Consider the following 27,721-nt stretch of genomic DNA (forward strand, 5'->3'; position numbering starts at 1 on the left):
CTCCTAACACACGTTTCCATTTCATTCAATAGCATCAATGCAAACTGAATTTCTGACTTCACCATTTAAGAAGAACCACAGTGTAGGAGGCTATGGATGAGATCTTATCTAGGAGCTTAAGGGTAACAACTTCACTACAATCCTGGAAAGTATTCCAGTGTCATGGTGGCAGCCAGCCACGCAGGGGACGAAAGCAAAGCTCAGAGGCTAAATTCATCCAAGCCTCTGTAGTGCAAGGGCAGGGCATTTCCACGCATTTCCACACTTCCAAGAGCCGTGTTTTCAATGGACATTCCCATGCATCTTTCCCCTCTGTCACTGTTTCAGGATTCTGGCATTTCGATGGCTTCACTCCAGCTGAATTCCAGCAAAACATCTGGAATCAGAATGTGAGGATGGATTTTGTACACATGTGTGTTATTCATTTATTAATTTATTATATTACATCCTCGCAACAACCCTGTGAGGTAGGGTAAGGTGAGAGTTAGTGACTGGCCTGAAGTCGCCCAGAGAGCTTCATAGTCAAGTGGGGATTCAGTCCCAGACCTTGTAGGTCCCAGTTCAGTACTCGAACCACTACTCCATATAGAAAAAAATGTGTTTTTAAAAACTAACAACCCCCCACCATCCCTAGGTTTCATGCATCTAAAATGTGCATTTTATTTTTAGACAATTTGCACAATTACAATATTGCAATGTTAAGTAATAGGCCCTTAAAATGGGATTCCATTGGAGGAGGGTCCACGCTCAGATAGAACCGTGTCTCACATGTTGGTGGCACAAGCATCTGTTTTTCCTCTTGTGTTGAACATATGAATTGTAAACCTCTTTAGCAGCTGTCCAATAATGCGTAGCTATTTCTGTGTCTCCTCTCATAGTTCATTATGGTTAACTGAACAGCACTAAACTACACTGAAGTACGCAGACCTGCCCGTTGCTTGCTTTCTTGGCTACATAACGATCAGTGCTTACCTCTGTCCCTTGGAACCAGAAGGAATGATAATAACACTGACTTACTTTTCAAGGTGGCTGGAATGATGACATCTAAATAAGGCTTCGCGTGCCAAAAATACTGTACAAAGGTTAAAGAAGGTTGATGAGGATGGTGTCGTGTTGATTGCGATGTCTGCCACAATGTGAAAGAGATGAGATTCTAAATAGACATTTTAAGCCAGACAAAACAAGGCACTGGGGAATGAACATTTTCAGAATATAAGGAAAAAGGGATCATCCCTGGCTGGGTTAGATCCTGATGGAAGTCATGCTTAGAGTAAGCCTTTGGAAATCAATAGATCTATTTTAGGCATGACTAGCTAAAATTCCCTTCATTTTGATGGATATACTCTGAGCATGCCTACTTCTGGATCCAACCCATCGTCTTGTGTGCGCAAATTCCAGACTGTCTCAAATGTGGCTCTTTATGCCAACATACAACAGACATTTACTCTTCCACCTGCTCCATGCAGCACTGCACAAGCTGTTGATTTTCCTTTATTTTCTAGAGACAAAATCTAGGGTGGATCCTTATAAACTTATTTCCTGCATTTGAATGGGAAAGCAAGTTTGGATCCCCAAAAGAGCAGCCAAGGTGCATTCATCTCCACTGGGCACTCCCACTACCCTTGTTAACTTGGAAAGATAAATGGCAAGAAATGTTTGTAACCCGAAGTGTTAGCTTCATTTAAAACCATCCATTCAGAATGTGAACTGCCTGAGATACTGCCTCCATAAATTGGGTGGAATAAACACTGAAGAATATTCACTGGCATATGTATGGAAGGCCTTTTTCTCCACTGTCCTGAGAGGTGACCCACTTGATAGAGAACATTTTTTTAAAAAAAAGACATGTACTGATATTATCCTTGCATTTTCCCCCAGGGGAACTAATAGCAGACTGGCAGAGAGGTTTCAACTGGGAGAAAGAGCCCAAACAGGAAGAGTTAAAACAAAAACTCTCCTTTCACTGCTGGCTCAGTCCAGATCTTGGGTCCCTCACGTCTGTCAAAAACCCTCTCTCTCTGATCATGCTGGGGAGGAAGGAGTTAAAGAGCCATTTGGCCTGTAGGGGTGTTAAAATGCAAAATTCTTTGCCTTTCAAAATGCAAGATTCAGACCCTCTTGTAACCCTTTCAGTCATAGCAGGAAGGCCCTCTATGTTGCATTTATAGAATATAAGGAAAAGCAAATCATGCCTAGTTAGGTTGGATCAGACTTAAGTCATACTTAACATAGACCTTTTGAGATCCAGTGAGCTCTCATAGAGTCATGACTAGCTGAAATCCCATTGATTGCAGCAGGTCAGTACTGTGGTTAAACTAGCATCCAGTGCCAGCATGAAGAAAAGGAAGAGGACAGAAAAATAGAAACATAGAGTGAGTCAGAAGGGGCATCCTGGGCCATCTAGTCTGACCCCTGGCTCCAGCCGGCTCCATTCATGACATGCCCACCATGTGCATGTCCAGCCTGCAGAGTGACTTGAGAGTGACTTGGGGCATTTTTTTCCTGTTTGCTATATATAACAACCCTATTTATGTATTTGTTTCCACCTATCACCAAGGTAGAGCATCAGCTGTTCCCAAGCCAAATTGTTCCTGAACAGAGGTTTATCACTGACATATACATCTGTGAAATTTATCCAAACTGCCCCAACCTGCAAACTTATAACAGGGACCATGACAGCCAGTGATGACTTGCATGTGTGAATTGGCCATCAGGAATTGGACACAGCTGCACAGATGGTTAAAAATTATTTCTGAGGCAGAGAGCTTCCTGAAACTCTGCTTTTTAATGGGCTTGCTCAGATTTTTATTGATAAGCCAGTTGTTAAAGCTCTTTTCAGCCCTTCCTCAATGCGTAACAAAATATTCCGAAGGAGGCATAGCCTGGAAATGGCTGGACTTGCCCCGGAGATCCCAGACCCCCAGCTGCCCCACACACACTTAACGCCCATAAGCAGGATGGCAGGAAAAGGGCGCATGGGCATTTCACCAGTTTAGGAAAGCCAATCCTCCCCTTTCAGGTCAGTTGGGCAGAGTCAGTGAGGAATTCCAGCAGCAGGGCAAGGGCTGTGGGATGCAGTACCTCCCCTCTCCCTAGGTTTAATGCACTTGGGGTCAATCATTGAACAGAGAGCTTTAATTGTACGCTAAAAGTTTGGCCCCAGGTTGTCCATGTCACTAAAGAAGCAACAAATGCAACTACTGTTCTATCCATATAATCAGGGGTCTAGAATTTGCAGCTTGCTGGATGGATCTGCTGTACCAGGTAGAATCTCAAGGAATTACTCCAGAAGCAGGTCTTAGTGCTAAGTCCTGAAAAAAGCCCTCCATAAGGCACCCATCACTGGTATCTCCAGTCTCAGATGGTTCAGAACCACCCCAAACTGGTTCTGTTCCCCTGATATGGGTGCATAAATGACATTCACAAGTCGTTCTGGAGACCCAGATCAAGGTGTCAAACAAGCCCCGGGATCCTGTGCAGATGGTAATGCGATGGTATGACGCTTTCCCAGACCACGGAGCCTATCAGGAATTGAGTCTCCCCTCCATATTTTGACACCCCTGCAGTAGACCATCTTTACCAATCTGAATGTCAGGATCACAGATATCCTTCTCTCTTGGAAAAAGACACCCATGTGCCAAATGTTCTAGGTGCGGCAATTACAGAGTCACATCTCATGGGTTCTCCAAAGGAGGCCAAGAGGCATTTGATCTAGGCCATCTGAGGAACTGCTGCTGTCGAGAATCTAGAGAATCAGGCATTTTCTGTTCTGTACACAGTCGAAGAACTTTCAAGCACTTCTGTTTGAAATGCACCATTCTGATGTTTTGACTGCAGATTTTGGAAAGCAGAGGGCGGGAAAGTGCAAATTACAGCCCGGCATGATATGATGGATTTGTTATGATGTCTCAGCAAGCTTGAGCATATTTGTGCAGCCATTTGATAACCTCTCGAGTTCATAAAAGAAAAAGACATTCCACCAGATATTTTAGACTTGTTCTCTTTTGTATATTTGAAAGATAAACTGCAATAAAATTATGCCAGATAAGTTACAGTTTTAAAAACGGAATGTGGGCCTAATGAGAATCAAAGGACAATGTTTAATGGGGGAAGAGATCACCCAAATAAAGAGAAGGAAAAGCACACTTAATTTCCATTTGAGGCTATAGTTCATTCAATTGATCTTATTTGCATGCTAATTCTCACTGCCATTCACTACCAAATTAGCTTTGAACCCCTTTATGTCTTTCTTGTGGCAACTGCTTTCGGTCTGTGCCTGCATGATTTGTGCTCTGCTCTTTGCATGCATGTCCTAATGTTTCAAACTCAAACACTGCAGCCCTAACAAGACATATATAGGTTTCCATCAATATTATTTCCCCTTTTGTTTTTTGTTACTAAAATTTAAATATGCTTGGAATGTAAAAGTGGCATGAAACTTTTGTGACACAAGTAATTGAATCCTTGTGAATTGGAAATCCGGTATGAGCACCAGCATTGTCCTACAAGGCCTTTACTAGATTGGGATTGTAAATTTTAGGCCAAATCACAATTAGCAAATTCAAACCACATTCAGAGTATTTTTTCTTTCCAATTTAAGCAAGAGAAATGGTTTGGCACATGATACAGAATAAGTGTTTTTGTCCCTCTTTTTGAACAATCGCCCGATTTTTAAAGGAATTGTATAATTCATAATCACGTGAGTTATACTTGATTAATTAATTTATTAATTAATTACATGCTTATGAATTTGCTTATGAGTAAAAAAAAAAAGCAGTCCTGAAGGAAGGAAGTGTTGGTTCTTTGTTTTAACTATGCAAACGCCTGTGTCTTGCAAGGGAGACCCATCCTGGGAGAGGCCGCCTTCCTCCAAGGGAAAGAAGCACCCCATTTAAATCAGGGATGGAAAACCCATGGGATACCATTGAACCACAACTTCCATCAGCCCCAGCCTGCCTGGCCAATGAGGAAGGGAACTGTTCAGCAGTATTTGGAGGGTCCAAAGCTTCCCAGCCCTGTTTTAAATAGTGCTCATCGTCTCCCGTGACTTTTCTTCTTTCTCTTCTGTGCACTTCCTACAGCCCTGTTCATGTGCTCACAGAATGTGCCTGGACATACAGTGTGGGGGTGTACATGGTCCGTCCTGCCCCCAACATCTGTGCCCCAGCTGTCTCCATCCCAGCACTCCCTGCAGTGCAAAAGAAGATCTGAAGGGGCATTCCTAGTGCATTTGGCTGGATGTGGAAGGAACAAGGTGGAGCAAGCAGAAATGGGGATTTGGGGTCCGGGAAGAGAGTTAGCTCTGCACCCCTTTCACTCTTTATGCTCACACATGTTCTTGGACTGTACTAATAGGGCTTTAATGTGTCGGTGTGTTTCAAATCAAGACCGTCTACTGCCAAACTAATCAGCCTTATTTTTCTGGTGAATTACACAATTAACGGGGTAATTGATAGTACAACCCTGCATGTGCTTGCTTTGAAGAAAGTCCCATTGTTTTTCTTGGGGCTTGCTTCCAGCTGAGTGCACTCCGAAATTCAGCCTTAACTGATGAATCAAGATTGCAGCTCTAAATGGAGGTCATCTTAAACTCCACCAAATCTTCAGGTCTTCTTTTTTTTTAACGGTTTGCTTTCTTTATGAATTTCTCTAGCTTTCTTTAAAAATTGGACTAAGTCACTAGAGTTGTTTTCCACTTTTACAAACTAGTTGCTTTGTCAGCATGAGTGTGACAACAATTAGACGTCCTTGTTTTTGCCCCGTGCCTTTTCTCCTTCACAGTCATTCAATGACAAGCGTAAAAAGAACCTCATCTTTTCACGAAAATTCCCCTTCTACAAGAACAAGGAGCTGAGTGAGCAGGACACGAGTGACCCAGAACGTAAGTAAATGCTTAGAGATGATGCCCTGGTGCAACACATGAGTGACATGCGTGAGACGGATGACTCCCCCACACACACGCACACGCACACCTAGGCAAACAAAAATCAGAGGCAGGACAAGTGAGGCATTACTACTGTGATCAATGTATGATGGCAGTCTGGATTCCTTGGGACTGAAACGAAAACTGTAATTGCTGATTTAAGAAATCTCAGTGCTGTTTTTTAAGTATACACCAGCCCCACTAACTGTTGCTGAAATGGACCCAATTAAAATTTTGGTTAAGGAGAAAGACGCTGATATCCAAACGTAATTTTGATGGTTGTGATCACTTGTTTGGCTTCTCATGGATAGTTGGTCACTCACCGTTGATTCTGCTAATAAGTTTCCAACCAAAACTCTATCGCTGTCATTCTTTTCTCACGTGGACAGTTGAAGCTATGAAGTTGGAAGACCCTTGATATCCCTCTATAACTACCTCAAAGGCTGTCAGAAAGAGGAAGGTCAAGATCTCTTCTTGCTGATGCCAGAGTGCAGGACACGGAATAACCAGTTCAAGTTGTGGCAACCTAGATTCAGGCTGGGCATCAGAAAAAGGTTCCTCATTGTCAGTGGAACCAGCTGCCTGGAGAGGCGGTGGGCTCTCCCACACTGGAGACATTCAAGGAGAAACTGGACAGCCATCTGAGTGGGATGGTGTGACTTGGTCTCCTGCAACAGCAGGGGCTTGGACTCGATGGCCTTCATGGCCCCTTCCAGCTCTAATATTCTATGATTCCCTGAAGTTGAGAGACTGCAGGTCACTTTCCAGAACCTCAGACCCAGCTGCCGAAGCTGGTTCACCTGTCTGACTTTTCAACATTTCCCAGAGGGCTGCGCACACCTGGGCTGGCCCCATCCAGTTTGCACTTCCTCAGGCTTTGCAGTTGTTTTCCTCATTTTATTTTATTTATTTATTAAAACATTTCTATGCCGCCCCCTTCGCCAATGCCTCGGGGCAGCTCACAACATAAAATTAAAATACAAGAATACATAAAATTAAAATACATAAAATTAAAATACAAGAATACATAAAATTAAAATACATAAAATTAAAATACAAGAATACATAAAATTAAAATACATTCTAGAAGATCATGTTCCATCCCTCTGACTTAGCATCTACGGACGCTTTAAATATGTTTCTATATTTGGGGTTTGCCCCTCTCCCCAGGCCTTTGTCCCCCACCTCCTTTGGCCTTTGGACCTGCCCTCCCCACTGCAAAAGGGCAATCAGCCTTCGTGCTGAAAGAAGTTCCACACGCTTGTTCTAGCAGCTAAAATGACACGTGGATGCGATCCACCCATTGCACTGATTCGGCAGGCGTGAAAATCCAGAGCCGGCAGAATGGTGTGGCAGGAGCTCCCAGTGCCATGTCAATAAGCAGGGAGATTCGGATTAAAGGCACGGCAGTGGAAGAGAAGGCATCTCGGGGTTAAGCCACACAAACTCCCATCGCTACCGTTTTGCTCACTCTGCTGTTCTGGTGCCAGCGGGCGCGGCCTTTATTGAAATAATTAAATAAAAGGCCCAGTGTCCCTAGCGAAGGATAAAAATGGGGCAGAATTTTCAGCATGTTTGGAAACATGTCTCTCCGATATGTTTAACTTCCAACTCTCACTCACGCACGAAGCCAGGCTGATTTAAGCTTGTGGGCGACGCTCAGTCCTGCAGCTGCTCTTCTTAACCCTCTGTGCTGATCCCACCCACCATTAGGACCAGGGGAACTGGCACTGCCCGTGCCTACAGCAAGCCTGGAAACCAGCAAAAATGAGAGCAGGGGCTCCACTGCCCTACATGGTTCCGGATACCAGAGTTTCTGCTCATTATCGGTTCCCTTAGGAACTCCTAGCTTCCCATTGTGCTAATGGTGAGTCCGTGGGTAGCATAAAATAGTGTCTAATTTGTGCTGGTTATTCTTTTATTCTGCTAAATACTTGTAACAGGATTATGAATACCCATCAAACCATCACATGTGCACAACCTTAAAAAAAGGCAACTGTGTTCATGAATTGCTTCTAGCCCAGGCCAGCCAACATGATGGCCGAAAGCAGATGCCGTTCCAAGGTTGTCACGTGTGGCTTTGGACACCACTTCCCAGCTCTCTTCCTAACTGCCACCTTGTTTTCTAGTCGAGGTATCCTCACTCGGGCCGCTTTCTAAAGCTTTCTGAAGACTGCATGTGCTTTCTCACTTTAACCAAAATAGTTTGCCTGATTTATGGGTGTCCATGTGGCCTTTGGACTGGAGGGGCTAAAGTTGTTTGCAAAGAGACCTGGAATCCAGACTGTGTGATCTACATGGTCAGTCATGGTAGAGCATCCATTTCCAATCCACTGACTTCTTCCTTCGTCTTCTGCGGCTGTTCTTTTCTTTCATTGCTCTCTCTGGGGACTCCCGTGCAGGACTTCCCCGGATTAGGTGACGACGGTTATGGAACAAAGACTCTGAGTAAGTTCCCAGGAATGGTCACTGTAACCTACCTACCTTTCTTTCTTTCTTTCTTTCTTTCTTTCTTTCTTTCTTGAAAATAGATTTGTTTGGTTTGGTTTTTATTTGCTTTTGTTCCTTTCCCGGGACCTTCCATCCCTAGCATGCACAAGATTAGATTTTAATTTTGTTCCCCCAGCTTTGAATGCACTTGGAAAAAACAGTTTTCATTTCTTTATGTTCTGCATGATGGTATTAATAGCATACAGCATATGAAATGGATATGTCTAATTCTGTAAATAACACTTTTGTTTCCTAATAATGCATTCTTGATCCTTTCATGACTTCTGTTTATTTTTATACCAGTGGTTTTTAAGCTGTTTTGAGGAACCTTAGATTTCTTGACAAGTTTCTCCAGTGATCCTCAACTAAAGGGTGCTAATGATGGAGAAGCTGCTAAAAAGTTGGCCTGTACATGGCTTATATAAGGGACAACATAACCTAAAGTGGCCATCTGTCCTATTCTATAGAAGACAACCCTCTATTTGAAAGGTGGGCTAGTCCAAGTCTGATTTTAAGATAAAGAAAGATCAGAAGAAAAAGATGGGCCGTGAAGTTGCCCATTAGCAGCACCTGGACAGCAGAGTGAACAAGGCACAGAGGTCACCTGGTCAGTCTACGGAACCATGGCAAGATGTGCTGCATTTCTTTTTACCTTATCTCTAAATTTGCTTCACTACATCTAAAGGAGCAAATGCTGATTTTATGCAGACGGAGTGCCCTTGCTGTCCTCTTTTGGAGTGACTCACAAGGGGCCACCCTAGCACTACTGGTTGGCTGCTATGGCTCCAGCACTTTGGGAGGGTCCATCGGTGCCAACTCCTGGCCAGATGTGGTAAAAAGCAATGGTACTGAATGGGTGAAAAGTAGTCATGAGAACCCAGCTCCTCTGTGCCACGCTGCTGAGGGAGAGGAGAAGTAAATGAGCAAGAAGAAGAAATGGCTGCTCCTGCTGCTCTCTCTGGGATAATGGGCAAGAGCCCGCAGATGGTCATACCAGCTCTTGGCTCGGCCGCCGTTCCCATCCTCTCTTGCAATGTGCTGACACAAGGGAATGCCATGCATGTTCTAAGGCACTTCCTTGGCCCTTGCTGAGATCATGGTGAAGGACAACTGGACCAGCCATGGCCCACATGAACCGGAAAACTTGTGCCAGCAGTCTTGGCGAAGCTCTTGCTCGGCACATCTTCGTGGAAGATGGGCCGCAGAACTTAGAAAGCTTGAAAACTGCCTACTTAGACTTGCATCAGTGCTTGGAAAGCAGTTCCAAGGTGGCCTTTGGCTTGATTTGCCTAGATTACATCAAGTCCAACATAATTTTATACTTTTGCTTCTGTACTCACCGCATTCTTTCCTCCTCTCCCACTGCTTTTTATGCATTTGGTGTCTGTTGTCAGATTGTAGCTTAGCACTTTGCTCCTAATGGAAGAAGCCAGGGGACCTCTGACATTTCAAAAAGATGATAATTCCTGACTGATTTTGATGCACTTCAGCTTCAGTGAGCCAAGACATCCAGTTGTGTCTTAGGTGTGTTCCAAAGAAAATCTCCACATTTGGACATAACTGGATACAGCCCAACAAAACAAACAGGGAAGAGGTTACAAAGTCAGATGAAATTATGGCTGGTGAGACAAAATTCGATATTCTGTGGAACTTTTCAGGGTGGCACCATGGTTAAAGTGATGGTTGAAGTGGGACTCTGGTTCCATTTCCCAATTATTTCCCTGAAGCTCCCTGAGTGTCTTTGGACCAGTCTGATTCTCAGCCTCTCCTACCCCACAACATTGTAAAACAGTGGAAGATAAGCATGTTTGCTGCCTTGCAAAAGAAAACAAATATATAATAAGTAAATGATCTTTCTACAACTGCTTGGTCCTGAAGAACATTTTTCCCCTGAATCAGTCCATAAATTACTCATTTTCTTCCTCCAGATCACTGGTTCTCAGACCACCAATTGGACAGAAGTGTGGAGATCCTCGGAAGCTTTTTGTGGGTTCCGAGATCCGTCCTGGCAGCCAAACTTTCCTGCCAGGACGGATCTTCTGTTTCCACTGCCAAGTGTTCCCATACAGAAATGTTAGATTTTGTCTTCTAGAATTGACTTTTAGTTCACAAAGGACAGGGCCCTGATCTTCAAATCTGAATGAATCTGCTACTTTGGAACAGGCCCCAGTATTTGCTGAAACATTTTGGGATTCCATGGCAGAGGTTCAGGGGCTCCATGCTAAGCAAGTTCCATGAGGAAACGTGGCAAAGTTTGAAAACCACAATGCAGGGGCCAAGCATGTCTGAAACCAGGCACGGCTGGTGGGTGTCAAGAGCTAGGTTTCCCCTTCTGTCTTTTCAAACGACAGACCTTTCTTTGGCAAAAATACTTTATTTCCAATACGCATCCAGCAAAGTCAGCAAAGAAAGAGGCTCTGAGCATACACAGAGCAGTGCGCTGAACCCCAATGAGAAACTACTTCTGAGAACCCCCCTTTTGGGTGCCCCTGGACCCCATCCCCTGGGAATGCCCTTCTGCAGGGCAAGCCCCTTAGCCCCTCTAGCTGGATAGCCCTTCTCCCCGACGCCGTGTCATGGGGTCAAGGATCCTACCAGGCTTGCCTGGCTCCTGGGCTCCCATCCCTGCCCCCTCCCAGCATTTGCAGACGCTGGCAGATCTCAGGGTCTACCTGAACACCCGGAGACTGCGGCCTTGACGGACGCTCTTCTGCCGTCGTCTCCGTGTCTGTGTCCCTTCCCAGCCTTCCTCCTCAGCCAAAGCGCCTGGGTCACCATGGCCCAGAGACGTGCCAAGAACAACTGCCTCCTTCATTCCTAACAATGGTTTTGCCTGTGCCCACGTGGATCAATTCATATTTTGGCCCAGAGCACAGGAATTCCTTTTGAGCTCCTGTACAGGGCTCCAGCCACCAGCCAGCCACCCAGGTGTGCCCTCCTTCAAGAAGCTCCATTCCATTGCCCCCACTCCCAACAGAATGCTTCATATTCTGTGTCAAATATCCAGTTATCATTGTGCTGTGTCGGAGCCCTCCCTCCTCAGGACTTTTTCCAAAGAACATTTTTGCTGCCTTATATATTACGGTTCCCCCAAAGCTGTTGATACCTTGGCCCTGAGCGTGGATGGTGCATCGTAAGGATCGGCCCTTGCTCCCTGCATTTCACAAATAGAGGGAATAATAATTTCCAGATGAGGCATCCTAGGCAAAGCCACCTCAAACTGATTATTATTTGGAAATCAAGAGAAATCTATATAGTATCAATACATCCCTTGCCAGTTGTGCCTCTTTCATTAACTATATTGGTATTTTGTACTTATTGCCGCCTCACTGTTGCCTAGCAATGACCTTCTTAATATGCATAATTGCAGTTTGCTTTCTTCAGAGTTTGCTGATTCTTCTCCTTAGTCACAGGCTAATACAGGCAAAACAAAACATACACCATTGTTGCTGCTACATCATCAATTGCCGTGAATGAGCTTTTTGTTGCAGGAATGTATGTCATTGCACAGAATCTCGTGCAGCTATTTGAGCATGCTGCCTTGCTGAGCATTAGTTATCTCACCTGATGGTTGACTTTCCCAGCCTCCTTTAGAAGGGTGGGTGCATTATCTCTTGTGGAACTGAGAGGTTCAGTTGCTCAGTACTGGATTTCTCCTCAATGGAAAACACTGAATGTAGACAAGAAAGTAGAAGTAACTCTCTAAACAAAGCAAGTGTGTGCGATCCAAGCCAAACCCAATACTCACAGGTTCTTCACAGTTTTTCCCCTTAATGGAAATGCTTTCTGGTGTGTGGGTGTGTGTTTGTGAAGGCTTCCTCCTGTAGCCATCTAGAAATGTAGCTCCCATGGATTATGCAAAGCCTCCCATGTTCCACTGTACAACAACAGTCCAACCCAACCCAAGAATGGACCGTCCAGCTGCAACACTTTGCCCTGAATCCATAAGACATCGCCTGCTGGATTGGACAAAGCAGGGCCAATGGCAGGGTAGGCCTGGCCAGGACAACTGCTGTGAGTCCAACACTGCAGGAGGAACTCACCCAGAAGAGCATCGTGGGGCCATTCCTGCTCTTCCCATTACAGCATGATAGGGAGCCAAGCCACACATTCCTGCCCCAAACATCTTGACCTAAAAGAAAAGAATGACATTGACTAGCAGGGTTAGGGAAGACACCTGTCCCTAGATCAGGGATGGGGACCCCATATCCTGCTCAAAAGTCAGAGAAGGTGGGAGTTGTAATGCAACATTTGGAGGGCCAAAGGTTCCCCATACCTGCCGTTGACTTGACTGGGCATGAGAAGACGAACAACCACAAGGGTCTCCGGCCCTTTCAGTGGGTGGCCCCCTGGCATTTTGAAAGAGTGCCATAGACATCCTCACACATTGGCTGCCATGACACACGTGGTCAGTCCGAAAGCAGCAACTTACTGGGAAGCCAACTGTTGAGAATGCAATGAAAAACTTGTCCAAGAAATACAAGGCAGAGGAGAGGTCTCTGTTTCCAAGTGAAACAAAAAATACTCTTGTGAACTCAAATAAAGAAGGTGCTAGAAGACTGCATCTGCCAATCCAGGTGTCTGCGGGTATGTTGGTGACTGGAAGGCCCCAGGCTAGCCGTTCAGTGTAAGGCAGCTTCACCTGCTCCTAGCTGAGCCAGGAGCCACCATCCCTGTCCATACAGCTGAGCCAGACACGGCACAGAAGAGAACGCGTCAGACAATAGCCAGCTTGTGGTTTACCACTTAAACCCAATGCCCGTGTCCAAATTCCTCAGGGCTAGGGCAAGCCACTGGCTTCCCTCTACTTGCATATTTTCACAGGATAAACTGTTTTCGTCAATGTGACAATAAATATCATTTTGAGGGAAAAAAAGCCATCTGCACGTTCACCGACAAAGCAGAATGAATTCATTTGGCATGCCAATTGCCAGCCCAGACACTGGAAGGAGACGTCTAGAATTCAATTTGTAAGAATGATTCACAATTAAAGTTAATTGGTTACAAGACCGAGGTCTTTCAGTCATTACCCTGAGATGGTAAGGACACGTGGATATGTTACAATGCATATTTAGGTTGGTCTGAGTTTGACTCTGGTCATGTCTACTGTGTACTTGTGAGAAGCATCTGGCTGGACCAAACCAACGGTCCACCACATTTCTCCTCCTGGATCCCACAAAGTCCCACCAGATGCTTCCAGGAAGCCCATGGTCATAGCTTAAAGACTACCTAGACTTCTTCTTGTTGCTGTTTCCCTGCAACATTTACTGGCATGATGCCTCTCAACATGGAGACTCATAAAGCCACCATGTCATAGGATGTCAGGACTAGTCAGGACTGACAGATTCCTCCCCCGCCCCTCATTAATTCCCTTGCAAAGCCATCTCAGCTAGTCGCAGTCACCCTGTGACAGCAAGCTTCATAAGATTCCCAGATCGATACATTAATGCTTTATCCAGCACCTGGACATTCAGAAAGCATTGGCCAAATAGTGGGCCCTTTCAGAACCTCTGAGCATTTTGTCCATGCGACACCATCTCAGTCCCTACCGTAAAGGTTTGGCCTCTTGTGCTGACTGCAGGGGAGAAACCCCTGGCAGGCCATATTTGCTGGGGCTGATAAGAGTTTCAGCTTGTCTGCAGGATGCCTGCTCCAAAACAGTCCCTGTAAAATTCTTTCTCCCCGTTAATGGTGGTAAAGAATGACATGCTCCTTCCTCTTCATCACTGCTACTCAGATGCACCTTCCAAAATCTGCTTTTCTAAAGACAAAAAGGAGGTGCAGGTTTTGCAGATGGCAGCCCCTTTGCTCCTAGCAATTCCTGCATAATGAGCAATAGCCTGCAGATGGTGGGTCCCAAAAACCCAGAATGAACAATTCCTGGGTGCAGGAAATAGGGTTCCCATGTGGCCATGCGTGAAAATTTCCTTCAGATGCCACTTTCGTAGAAATATGATTCGCACCTAGCGCACAGATCCTGCTCAAGATATCCACAAGTGATAATGCTCCGGCCCTTTGTCGATGATTTGGCATTCTCAGGATTCTATTCTGCACTGCTTTCTGACCTTCCTCCCTGCCTCCTGTCCAGCGCTCTACCTTTTGCACGAATTGGGGAGGGGGGGTTGCCTGACATTCTGGTGCTTGGTTATGTCCTTTAATTTGCTGTCCTGTTCTTGCAGAACATGTTTCTTCTCATGCCAGCGACAGCGAAAGTAGCAACAGTAAGTTGCAGCTTTTTTCTTTGGGTCTCTTTTACTTTGGCTTGGCTGTTATGACTTTGCTTTCCTTTTCCTCTCTTTGCTTTTCAAATGTGCACACACAGAGAGCAATTGGTGCAAATGGCTTGATGTATAACCGGCTACAAATGCTAATCAAATCTTAAAGCAGAATATAGTTGTAAAACAGGCTAGGCCTCCTTTGAAAAAGCATTTCCTACTTAGCAGGTTCCAAGCATCTTTTTTTTCAAGGAAGCGGGTCATTAAAATAAGTACTCTGCTGGATCAAACCAAGGGCTTAATTTAATCCAGCAGTTGGTTTCCATGAGTGACTGATCATGCATAAACTTCTGAGCAGGTTACAAACAGGACATGATGACAACTGCCCTCCCATCTCGCTAGTCCTCAATATAGTACTTCAGTTAGAGTGGCAGCTCCCTTAGCAAGTTAGAGGAGGGGGCATGATTTGTCTAGAACCAAAAGGAGAGAAGTGCTGAAAAACCTACAGTCACCTCTCTGAGATGATGGCAGTGATGTAGATAATAATATCTACCATGACTACACTACTAACAAGTGACTGCCCTTTCTAGACAGCCAAATTCAGCTAGCTCAGGTATCCCAAGTACAATGGTAGCAGCTGGCCAGTACTCAGGAAGAGACGTGGCCCATCACCTCCTAGCTGCCCATTGGACTGGAGGTGCCAGAGACACAGCCAGGGTAGGCAGGTACCAGTAGAGGCTGATTGTTCCAGTGTTGGTGGGGAGGATTAGAAAAATAGAAACAGAGCGAGTCAGAAGGGGTCTCCCGGGCCATCTAGTCTGACCCCCGACTCCAGCCAGCTCCACTCACGACATGCCCACCATGTGCAAGTCCAGCCTATCCTTGAACACCCGCACCGATGGGGCCTCAACCTCCTCCCGTGGAAGCCCATTCCACACCCTCGGGATCCTAACTGTCAGGAAGTACTTCCTGGCATCCAAATGGAACCTGGATTCCCTGGCTTTGCTCCATTGGAACTCACCCCAGGCCTATTCATCCAGACTGGATTTAATGCTGACTTCTAGGGAGCTGTCCGCGGTGCTGAACACTAGCCCGAACTAGTGGAGCTAGAGCCCTGCTGTCACTGGAGCCCCCTGTCTCCTCTGGATAACCTCCAAAATTACCTCCTTTGAGATCATGGTAATCATTGGTGGTCCATCAATTAGAAGCAAGGCATTCATGGACTGGAACAGATCCTTAACATCCTTTTAAAAATTCTGTCAAAACTGATGGAGAAAACTTGCTTCTGCATTAGGTTAGCGAATGTTTGTAGAGCATTCTCAAGCCATTTGTGGAGTGTGTGTCTGCGCATGAGGGGATCTGCGTGCACACCAGGCATGGAAGAAACACTTGTTACTGCTTGTGCTGAAGTAACCATGGGTTTTGCTCCTCATGGCTACAGGCTTTTGATACCCTTTGTTAATAGCCATAATGGTAATAAACTACTTTCTTTCAGCTCAACAAGATGTTCTTGATAGGTTTCATTTATCTCATTTGAAATGACATAAGTTTACTCAGAAAGTAGTGGCTAGAAGCTTGAGAAAAATTCAATTGCTATGGTTCTCTGGGCTTTTTTTTTCTGCATTCAAACTTTTTGAATCTCAAGTTCTTTCTCTTCCAAACATATTGAAGTTTTTGAATTTGGATGAATTCTTATATCAAACAAAAACAGATTTGCAGCTATTTGTGCCAGCCAGACTCAACTAGGACATAATGCCGTGCTTGTTTAGATAGAATAATGCTTCTGCCGGCAGCACTGAAGGACCCTTTTTCCTGCCTAAACATACATTAAATTGTGCCTTAAGTAGAGCTATTTTCAACATGGAGAGGATAATGCTGTAGCTGCCTACGATATAGCGATTAAAGTTGAGGAGCAAGGCAGGAAAAAAAGACACGGCAAACCTAGTTCAACAGCTAAAACATGGATGCATGCAAAAGACTTTAAAGCCAGGTTTGGGCCTGAATGGATGACCGTGCCAGTGTAGCATGGCCATTTCCTCGATTTGAAGGTATCCTTTATTGGAACAGCTGTCCTGCTTAAGACAGGGTTTAAAGAGTCTTGCTGAAGGATAAAGAACCTAAGAACAGTTGCTTAAGAACTAACACCTGGACAACAGGCACCTGCTCACAGTCTTCTGCATTATGGAGCAATGTATAGTATTTCCATTTAAATTACAGCAGTCCTTTCAAAATTAGCATCTATGCATATATATCAGCATAAGCAAAATCTATGAAAATCCGGGCCCTCTTTTGTCCTCTGTCTGGGGGTAATTCATAAGTCTCCACCTTACCCACATTTAAATTATTCTAAACAAGAATTTAAATCCCCAAATGTAAATCCTTAAAATCTGGAATGGAATCTTAAATGATTGAATTGTATCTTAATTTTTCCTGACCTGAACAGGAAGATACTTGTGATTTCTTTCTCGTAAACCCTTGTCAGAAACTAACTGAAGCAAAACTCTGCTCCATCTCTAAATTAATCACACACATTTTCTATATGGAGAGCTGCCTTCAGGTTCTGGAAGGCCCATGGCAAAGTCCTCCTCCGTGGCTCAGCATGCCTGTTTAATCTGGTGCCCTCCGGAGGTGTCTTGTCTCCATCCACTGCCGCTTCTATTTTCCTGGGCTATGGCGATGGAGGCTTCCCTATGATTCTTTTTTAAAAAACATGTTAAGTACTACATCACGAAGGTTTAAAACCTGTGGTTTGAGCCATCAGGTATTTCTGCTTACACTTCCCATCCTCTCTCCCCACTGACTATGCTGGTTAGGCTGATGGGAGTTGTAGGCCAAAACTTCCAGGGGACACAAGCTCCCTCTTCCTGTTAAGATGAGAATCGAAATCTTCCATTGGCAGCTGCACTGTGCACTTTTCACAACTCCCAAGTTATGACCAGCCAAACAACTGAAAGATGAGCAGTCCCTTATTTTAAATTCTGCACCAACACCAACACAATAATTTTTAAACTTACTAGCCCCAGCATGTTTTATTTTCTTTTTTTTTAACTTAACGCCTGAAAAATAAATTCTCGTTTTATCTATAATATCAGCGTAATGCACCTTTTGTGGTGTTCAGTGTAAGTCACAGTATTACTTTTCGGGCATATGATTGTGTCCTTCAGACCTCTGGCACCTTCGATGTGCAGGGGGAGTTCTCCCCCTTCACTAGGACTGGGGCCTAGCTGAGCAAAAGACCTGCTAACTCACCCTTCTAAGTTAAAACACATGCACCCAAAAAGGGTATGGAGGACAGCTGTCAGTTTAGAACAGTGTTCCCCAAGCTGATACTCCCCAGATGTGTTGGACTACAACTCCCACAATGCCCAGCAATGTTTCCGAAGTTGCACTCCATCATATCTGCAGGGCTCCAGTATCAGGGATGCTTTAGTAGGAGAATCCATGGGTATAGAGTTGGACGATTTGGGAAGCTTCCTCAGACAAAATCAGGAATTGGTCTGTGTAGCTCTGTGTACATTGTCCTGGAGTGACTCTCCAGGGTTTCCAGCAGAGGTATTTCTCAAGATGCCAGGGATGAGGCACAGGCCAAGGCAAAGGGTTTTCTCCATTTATGGACCAATTTTGGTCAGATAAGGCCAGGGGTGCAGAAACATAGAAAGAACAAGTCAGAAGGGGCCTCCTGGGCCATGTAGCTCACCTGGCTAAGACCACACCTCCATCAGAGGACTCAAAAGGTCTCAGGCTCAGCTCCTCTCATAAGTTTTTAATTTGGAAAACTCAGTTGGTCAGAGAAAATATTCCAATATAGATATATCACATCCCAAATGTCTAGATCAGTTACGTGAACCTTTCAGAGACCGAGTGCCCAAACTGCAACCCAGAACCCAGAACTTATTTATCACAAAGTGCCAACACCGCAATAAAACCTGAATACTGAGGTTTTCGTTTCGAAAAAAAACAACTCATGCATTAACATAATTGTCTTAAAGAAAAACACAATAACAGAGAGAGGGAGTCCTGTTCACGTTCAGCACCCCCAGGTCGGGGGACACGGGGCTTGCTTGTGCCCGGGCACCCTCCCTCCCTGCCTCCCTCCCTCCCTCCCTCCTCACCCCCAAACCAGCCACCGGGAATGCCACAGGAGATTTGGCAGTGCTTGAAGGTTTACCGGAGGGGCGGAATGGGGGGGGGAGAGACCTAAACTAAAGGTGAGGAGAGGCTCTCTCTGATCCCTTCCAGGCTTCCATTGGGATCTTCCTCGAGGTGCCCCACAGCGCTGCCAAGCCTTGGCAAATGGAATCGGGTGGGAAAGGGGATCCCCGCCACGTGCCCACCCCTCTCGCTTCGCAGCAGTTCCAGCCTCCACTTTTCCTCGTTTTGGCCTCCCTCCCCGGGAAGCGGCATATCGATGGATCCCGGGCGCCCTCTCTCCTCCTCCTCACTCTAGCTCTGCCACTGCTCCGCCACCTCGACCCCATCGCTCTCTCCCTTCGCCCAGCTTCCCCCTGCCCCGTGGCCACTGATGAGGGAGCCTGGCCCACGAGCAGGAGCACAGGCAGGCGGGCGCACGGTTGGCAGGTCCAGCAGCAGGAGGAGGAGGAGGAGGCAGGAGGAGGGCGCCACCCCCAGCGCTCGGCACCCCCGCCCGCTGCTCGCCCGCTCCCTGCCTGGCGCACCCCCTGCGGCGGCTGTGCCTGCCTCTGGCCACCTGTTCGATGCTGCCTCTCGCGGCGCGGCGCGGCTAATGAGTGACCTCGTCGCCTGGCGCCGTCACTCTTTCCGAGCATGCGCATGGCCCCTATGTGCACTGATGTTCGGCTGCTGGGGCGATGCTGGGGCAACTTGGCTCGCGTGCCAACAGACGGGGCTCTGCGTGCCCACTGGGGCTCACGTGCCACAGGTTCGCCACCACTGGCCTAGATTATCAGTGTCACTGGACTGTAAGTAGCAATATTGGGCCATTACACTTATACACTCACACACTTCCTCGAGTAAATGGCATTCAGTTAAATTTATAAAGCAATTAACATCAATTGCTCATTCGTTCCCGCATCTGTTTCGCCTAATTGCTCAATTGGACATAATTGTCCAATTGTTCTAAATAGACAGCAATGAAGCGGGAGTTTATTTTTTTTCTTGTGCATGTGTATGGAAGGGACATGCCTCTTTAAATAAAAACAAACAACCCGCATCAAACGGCCATATTGCTGAAAATGCACCTTTTCTGTGTGCACGTTTCCGAATTCTGATGTTCCTGATGATTCTGAGAATTTCCCCACCTGCAAATTTCCTTACAAATGTAAGTTGATTCAGTACTGAGTCTCCATAATTGTTTACATTCGTTTAAATTTCATTTGAATTTGGCTGCTGCTGATAATTCAGAACATCTCAGTAACACATTTCAAATGGCCCCTATCCATCAAGGGTCAGAAAACCATGACTTAGGGGCTGCATGGTTTTGGCCTGGTTTTGAAGCCACCACTGAATTTGCCACCAAACTTTGGTGGCACAATTGCAAAAAGAACTGTGGTCCAAAAAATTGCTGCTGAAATTTGGCATTGTGCCTGGAAATAAGTGCTGATTTGCCTTGTTTTAAAACCAGCATGGACAACCTCTGGAAGTCTGAGGACTATTTTACCCACTCCGCAGTTTCCCCAGTTTAGTTTAATTTTATTTATATTTTAATCTCCATAACAGCATCCTGGCCAAAGTTGTTTTGCTACTCAATGCTAGGTAGTGTAATGTTTGCACTCAACAAAATCCAAACTTTGAACCAATGAAAGCTGAAGTCATCTGCCCATATAAACTAAACATATTTGCAGTGTTCTGTGTATTTAACATAATTTATTGCATAGTTTATATTCATTTGCATAACTGAATGATTTCTGTGCACTGTGGGGTGAGAAAATTGATCTCTCCTGTCTCATCACTGAAAATTTCATGCAGCAAAGCATCTGGTTCCACCAAGTATGTTCTACACATCAAACACATCTTTGCAATCATGAGATCTAGAAACCTGCTTAAAACAAAACAAAAGTTGGAATGTTCTAAAAAGTAGGCAAATTCTGTGGTTGGTGTGTGTTGCCAGGGAATATGCCTAATGCTGACAGCTATCCCCATGTCATAGATACCAGAATAGTGCTTTAGTTTAGGGCCACATATTGAACCCAAGTTTAAGGTGCTAAGAACATAAGAAACACCATGCTGAACCACTGGCCTACCAGCTGCCTCCCACAACCCGCATGCTTGATTCCTATCCCACCCATTACAGAATATCATATATAAGAACAACAATATGCAATAAAAGCATAATAAAATGAACAAATATAGTACATCAATAAAGACCCAACACAGAAAAACCTGCAGTAAAACCACACAAAGCCACCATTCTTAGCAGCAGAATAAAATTAAAAGGCACAATAGCAAAGGAGGTAGTTAAAGTCATAAACACTTTTAATATTATCTTAGCAATTAAAATGTTGGGTGAATATAAAGAAGGTGTCAGGCAAACCTCTTTGAGGAGCTGGTTCCAAAGTCAGGGTGCCGCTACTGAAAAGGCCCTTCTCCTCATAGACAGCCTCCTTGTTTCCTTGAAAGGGGATTCCCTGAGAAGGACCGTGGACGTATATCTTAGGTTCTGGGTAGGCATGTATGGGAAAAGGTGCTTCTTTAGATAGACTGGCCCCAAGCTGTCAACATTTTGAATTGGGCCAGATTTCAACTGATAACCAATGAAGTTGGCAGACGATTGGCATTATATGTTCGTACCTGCCAGTCCTCACTGCCCTCTTCTGGACCAATTGACGCCTCAGGACCATCTTCCAAGGTAGCCCAATGTGGAAAGCATCGCAACAGTCCAAGCAGCTTCCTCCGTTCTGTCCTGAATCTCCCTGACCAGTGACCCTACCAATGTCTCCATGGCCTCTGAGCAACACCAGTTTTCAGCATCAGTGCTTTTTTTGTAAAAAAAAAAAAAAGTGCCAGAACGTGTGACCCTCTTGGGGTCACACGTTTACACTAAAAAAGATTTTCAATTCACCAACTTTTTTTGAAATAAAGAACTTATTTACCTTTTGCATGTAGCCAGTCACTCCACACACACACAAACATAATGGTCTCCCCGGCAGTAAGCACTCAGCGCGCGACCACACGACCGATCCCAAGCCGAGCAGCGTCCCAAGCCGAGCAGCACCCTCACAATCAGCGCTGACACACAAGCCGCCCACAGGCACTAGGTTAATGATTTTTGCCGCTGACCTGCTATGCCCGACAGGGCGATTCACAATCACTTGGAAAAACCCGTCAAAAAAGGGTGCCGGAACACCGTTCCGGTGCATTCTATGCCAAAAAAAGCCCTGATCAGAACCATCTCCACATGGATACAAAACGGGACTTCAGTGAGGCACAGTTCAAATCCAGAATCACTCTGAACCTGCAGGAACTTCAGTTGCTTGCATGGAGCTCCTGTGCTAGAACCCCAGCCCTGCCCCGCTGCAGAACTGCCCCCTTCAGGTCATACCCTCCTCGCTGCTTTGGGGCTGTTCAGCAGAGATCCAGGTCTCGGCCCATTGCCTCCTTCCCATTCGTGTCTAGTGCTGATCTTCAGATCAAAGCACCAAGCAAAAGAGGGTACAATGCAAAGCACATCATGGTGCAAAGATGCACGAGATCCTTGACACGGCTGAGCATTTTTAAAATTGGCATTGAGGAGGTACACTGCTGAAGCGGTGCTGCTAGGCAAGCCGTGAGCATTTGTTTTCTCCTCATTGTCCCTGCTGCTAGCGATGAACAAGGTAAATTCAATGGACAGCTCATGAATTATGAGTGGGGATAACTGGGCAACTTAAACGTAGGAATTCTGAGTGTGTCTAGGAATGAGCTGGGTTTGTTTGCACACCCACCAAAACTGAGGACCTTGGGAGTTCTCTGGGGGTGTTCTGCTTATCAGCACTGATTTTTCTTCTCTGCTTCTTTTATCAGGGGGACAAGAGGACTGCATTCTCTCCTACGAACCTGTAACGAGGCAAGAAAGTAAGCAGCCACCTTAGTGCTAAATAAGGTTGGATGAGCCAGAAGGGACCCAAGGCCAGCCCTCTCCAGCCTGCTGCTTTCCCAGCTGGCATGGCCAGTGGCCAGAAAGGCCGGGAGCTGCAGGCCGACACAGCTCATGGGCACCAGGTTGGGGAAGGCTGGCTGGGCTCATTCATTCTGTTCTTCGTTTGTGCTTTGCTTGTTGTTTTAAATGGTTTGGGGTTTTGAGAACAGTTATGGCATTTTTTTTGTATTTTACTGTGCTGTTTTTTGAACTGTCTGAAAACTCCCATATAGGTCAACTATTGGAAAGTATATAAAATTATTATTATTATTATTATTATTATTATTATTATTATTATTATTATTATTGAATGAGGGGGTTAGAGTGGACTGCATGCCATTTGTACATGGTCCCCCAGATAAAAGGTAGCTGCCAAGACTCACATTAAAGCTTCATAGCAGGGTGAGAGGTTCTAACTCACCTTCAGTCCACTGTGTCTGTTTTCTGCTTGCAAAGAGCATTAAAAATTAAACCTTATTATTTTCCTGCTATTTGAATGTTCAATTGATTTTAACTGGGGGTTTAGTATATTGATGGTCAGATGCTGGAAGGTTTGTTTCATTCTACTCATTTATTGTAAGCCGTCCCAAGACGTTTGTAGGAGATGGGATAGAAAAGCTTTTAATTAATTATAAATAAAATTTGTGGGGCCCCAGCTGTACTCTGCACACATACAGCCCGCTCTGTTTCTACTTTAGGCTTCTGCCACCTAATTGTGTTGAAGGTGTAGACCCAGCCCATGATCTGGTCCATCTTGAAATCTTGGGATGAAATCTTGACAGGGTAGATTGGAACGGACCATTCCAGACTGCGTGTAGGAGATGCAAGTTTCAATGAAAACTTCCAAACTGGCCCTCTCACTACCATGCATGTTTCCTACTTGCTGGTACATGAATCGGGGATTATTCTGAAAAATCTGGTGCCCCTGCAAGTCCGAAGTGGTCCATTTTTTCCAGCACCGGGTTCTGTGTTCATTCTTTCGCACGAGCAGGCCAAGCCTCGGGCATGCGCTTCCTTAGGATAGGTTTTGCCAGAATGAATGCAGCCGAGTCTCTCTGTTGACAAGAGCACACAGCAGTCAGCAAAAGGGCATTTGAAAGAACATACCAACCGCAATCCTGTGCAAGTTTAGACAGGTAAAAGGCCCGCATCTTCTGGCTGGAGCGGGCTGGGAGTCGCAAGCCGTTTTTCTGTCAAAACTTGGTGCCTCAATCTACCTACCAAAGGACTCTCTTGCTGGAGCTGCTTCAGCCTCCTCCTCCCAGTAACAGCCAGCAAGATCATGTCCTTGGAACTCCCATGAGGATAATGACCACCCCCTCTTACTAGTCATCTGAGCTGGTGGTGCCCAGCACATCTACTGGCTCTCAGGCTGGGCCTGATTGAATGCAGGAAGGAAAGCGTGGAGGAATCTCGGGGGGCATTCAGAAGAGACATCATGTGGGTCAATCCCAGCTGCACTGTGCCATGTTAAATTTCCTGGTGGGTAGCCTTGGCGATAATCCTCAAGGACCTGATTCTCTTGTTCTCAGCCCAGTTTTGTTTTCAGTGGAATGGACCCATCCAGCTCTCTAGGTTTTCAGGGACCCTTGGAGAAATAACCTCCATCACCAGAACTTTTTGTGCTGCTCCTCTTCATCATTGGTACCACTTGCTTGCTTGATGGCAGAGAGTCAGTGAGGAAGTGGGCAAGGCATATACCCTTCCCCACCTCCACTCTGCTCTGGAACACAGCCAGAAGGAGGTGAATAATCAGGTGGCAATGAAGTGGAAGGGGAACTCCAGGGAGCTCCTGATGGTGGACCTGAGCTGGTGTGTGGGCCCTTGGGAAGTGTCTTCCCCAGCACTGGCCCTTCAGCTAGCCACCCACTTGTAAAATCCACAAATCCGTGCAATTCATGCAGTGCTGCTGAAAGTGAAATTTTAGGTGTTGACCTAGGTCATCTCGCTGAGCTAAAAGTCAACCCCTTCGTCATCTTCATCATTTCTTTTGGCATTTCAGTAAATTACACCAGACCAGTTATTATCCTCGGTCCAATGAAAGATCGGATCAATGATGATTTGATATCTGAATTTCCTGACAAATTTGGCTCCTGTGTACCACGTGAGTATTCTATTTTTGGAGGCATCTTTGCTCACTCTTCTTTGCTTAAAGCTGCTACAGTGTGCATTTGCATCTTGGCTGCTACATTTGCAGAACTTTTTTATGCCAGCATCTCTCTCAGAAGTCGAGGCTTGGAAGAAGCGGGAGTAGCTCAGCAGCTGAGCATTTGCAATAAACACAGAAGTTAGGCTGTTCTGAGACCTCAGTAGTAGATGGTATATAAAAGTTTTCAGTAAATAAATAAGTGCCCAAAATCGATCCTCAGTCCAGGAAGGACTGAAACCCTGGAGTTCCTCTATACTCCTCACTGGTCAGACCTCACCTGGAATACTGTGTCCAGTTCTGGGCACCAAGATTAAAGAAAGATGCAGGTAAATTAGAAAGGGTCCAGCAGAGGGCAACAAAAATGACCCAGGGTTTGGAAACTGCCCTATGAAGAGAGACTGAGAAAACTGGGCAAGTTCAGCCTTGAGAAGAGAAGACTGAGAGGGGACATGATATCCCTCTAGAAGTAGCTCAAAAGCTGTCACAAAGAGGAAGGTTAAGATCTCTTCTCACTGATACTATTGTGCGGAATAATCAGTTCAAGTTGCAACAACCCAGATTCAGGCTGGACATCAGGAAAAGCTTCCTCACTGTCAGAGTGATACAACAGTGGAACCAGCTGCCTGGAGAGGTCGGGGGCTCTCCCACACTAGAGACATTCAGAAAGAAACTGGACAGCCATCTGAGTGGGATGGTGTAATGTGCTGTCCCGCAACAGCAGGGGGTTGGACCTGATGGCCTTCATGGCCTGTTTCAACTCTACTGTTCTATGATTCCATGGAGAACTGTTGTCGGGCAGGACAGAACAAATGCCTTCCAGGTGCCCAACCTGGTGCCTTCCAGGGATCTTGGACTACAACTCCTATCAGCCCTAGGCTGTTTTCTATGCTCCTGCTTCTTCAGTTATAGAATCCACAGCTGGAAGAGGCCCAGAAGGCCCTGCTCAGTGCAGGACTCAGGTCTCCCTTCCAGATTCTAACCAGGACTGTGTCTGCTTAGCTTCCAAGATTAGGCAGGATCAAGCACTTCAGGCTATACTCAGTGGCTCAGCTCTGGAGCTTGTGCTGCATATTGAATATAGACCTGGGAATGTGAAACTCCCAGGTTCAGTGGCTGCCCATGGAAGTTTTAGTCACTGCCCAAAATCTTGATATTCTGCTACTGATGAAGGTACAGGGTGCTTCCCAGAGGACCTTTGGTGCAAAGTGGAGCTTACTGCTCCACCAAGGCTGAAACCACCCAGCAGAAACAGTGCCTCTGCACATGTGCTGTGTCCATTTCCCTTGCTACAGAATCACACCGTTTCCGTTGTCTGTCCAGAAGCAAAGCCAGGGGGGTTGATCATTTGGTCCTTGGGTTCGCCATTTCACCCAGGACCCAGTGGCCCCTCAACGCTTGCAAATACCTCCTTTCTGTGATGAATCAGTGCAACATGAGAATGAGCACCAGCTGATTCTGTTTCCCTCCTTCGTTGTTCCCCAAAGATACAACTCGGCCAAAGCGTGATTATGAAGTGGATGGGAGAGATTACCATTTTGTCATCTCGAGAGAACAAATGGAAAAGGACATCCAAGAGCACAAATTCATAGAGGCCGGACAGTACAATGATAATCTCTATGGAACCAGCGTGCAATCCGTGAGATTTGTGGCAGAAAGGGTAAGTGCGACAGAGGATATAATGCAGTTGTGTTAACGCTGCATTGCAGCATATTAAACTGCACTTCAGGTGATGATGGTTTTGAGGATTTTAGCAGAACCAGGGTGGTTCTTTTCAGAAAACCCGTGCTGAAGCTTATCTGGGTGAGGGTTGGCCCAAGACCTTTGCTGCAATTACATTCCATGTGCAAGGGATTTTTTTAACAAGGGGAAGTGTTCATGTTCCCCTCTGTATACCCAGCTGACCCCTGAGAGACTTAATTGGTTGATCTGCATCCAGGGAAATGTCTCCAGGTAGCAACATGTAAGCAAGCCTTTGAAGCATTTGCCTACCTATGTGGAGGAGCTGCAACAGTTTAGCTGGGATAAAAAGGCCAGTAAGAGAGGGGGAACGTGATAGAGGTGTTTAGAAACAATGCATGATGTGGAGAAAGAACACTGTGCCTTAACACTAGAACCTGAGGTCCTTCCATGATGCCCTGAGCGCTTGTTGGAAGGATGGGATATAAATGTTTGAGATGATGGATGGATGGATGGACGGACGGATGGATGGACGGATGGACAGATAGCCTTGTTGGCTACATGCTTGCTCCTTCCCCAGAGGTGGCCTGCCTGCACACAGCAGTTGCTGAGAAGCTTGGGCAGGAGAAGGTCTTGCACCCATCCTGCTGGAGGGACCCTGTGGGCAGCTGCTTCACCACCTGCGAACGGAGTGCTGGACTGGATGGACCTTGGGTCTGATTTTGAGAGTCAAAAAGCCCTGCTGAAAACACATTTTCCCACACAATCTTCCCCGGGCTTCTCCGCTACTCCCCTCCTTTATTGTTCATGGTACTGCAATGTTTTAATGTTTTGCAGTATGTATTATTTTAGCTTGCTTTCGCATGGTCATGTTGCATTCATTGTGAGCCACTGAAGGATTTCAATATAGTAACGAGTACAGAAGTATTCTAATAAATAAATAAATCCCCCCGGTGCTCCTCACGGGCACACACCCAGACACACCTGCAGGCTGAAGGGGTGCACGGCCCAAAGGCCAGGTCTGCCTGCTTCTTCTCAGTATCCGTGCCAGGAAAATGCACAATATGTTCCATTCCTGCATCAGCATTTCCTGCAGACAGACAGTAAGATCCCCCCAGAAATAAAGCCCCCCTTTCAGCCTGATTACTGTCCATTTTATCCATGTATCTATC

At 45.8% G+C, this 27,721-nt stretch overlaps 1 protein-coding gene across 7 annotated transcripts in view; it reads left to right on the forward strand.

Annotated features, from left to right (window-relative positions):
- DLG2 (discs large MAGUK scaffold protein 2) overlaps positions 1-27,721 on the forward strand; it is a 959,957-nt gene that overhangs the window by 920,987 nt on the left and 11,249 nt on the right. For 5 of the 7 annotated variants that reach the window (XM_044442334.1, XM_044442336.1, XM_044442338.1 and 2 more), the window contains 5 exons: positions 5,782-5,881; positions 14,593-14,634; positions 22,609-22,659; positions 24,726-24,827; positions 26,357-26,529. In XM_044442334.1, coding sequence (XP_044298269.1) covers positions 5,782-5,881; positions 14,593-14,634; positions 22,609-22,659; positions 24,726-24,827; positions 26,357-26,529 — 468 coding nt within the window. Of the gene's footprint in view, positions 1-5,781; positions 5,882-8,325; positions 8,372-14,592; positions 14,635-22,608; positions 22,660-24,725; positions 24,828-26,356; positions 26,530-27,721 lie in introns of all 7 variants that reach the window. The other 2 variants (XM_044442340.1, XM_044442335.1) reach the window with 2 other exon arrangements.

Source organism: Varanus komodoensis, unplaced genomic scaffold (assembly GCF_004798865.1).
Source record: "Varanus komodoensis strain SLA01 unplaced genomic scaffold, ASM479886v1 scaffold4, whole genome shotgun sequence".
NCBI lineage: Eukaryota > Metazoa > Chordata > Lepidosauria > Squamata > Varanidae > Varanus > Varanus komodoensis.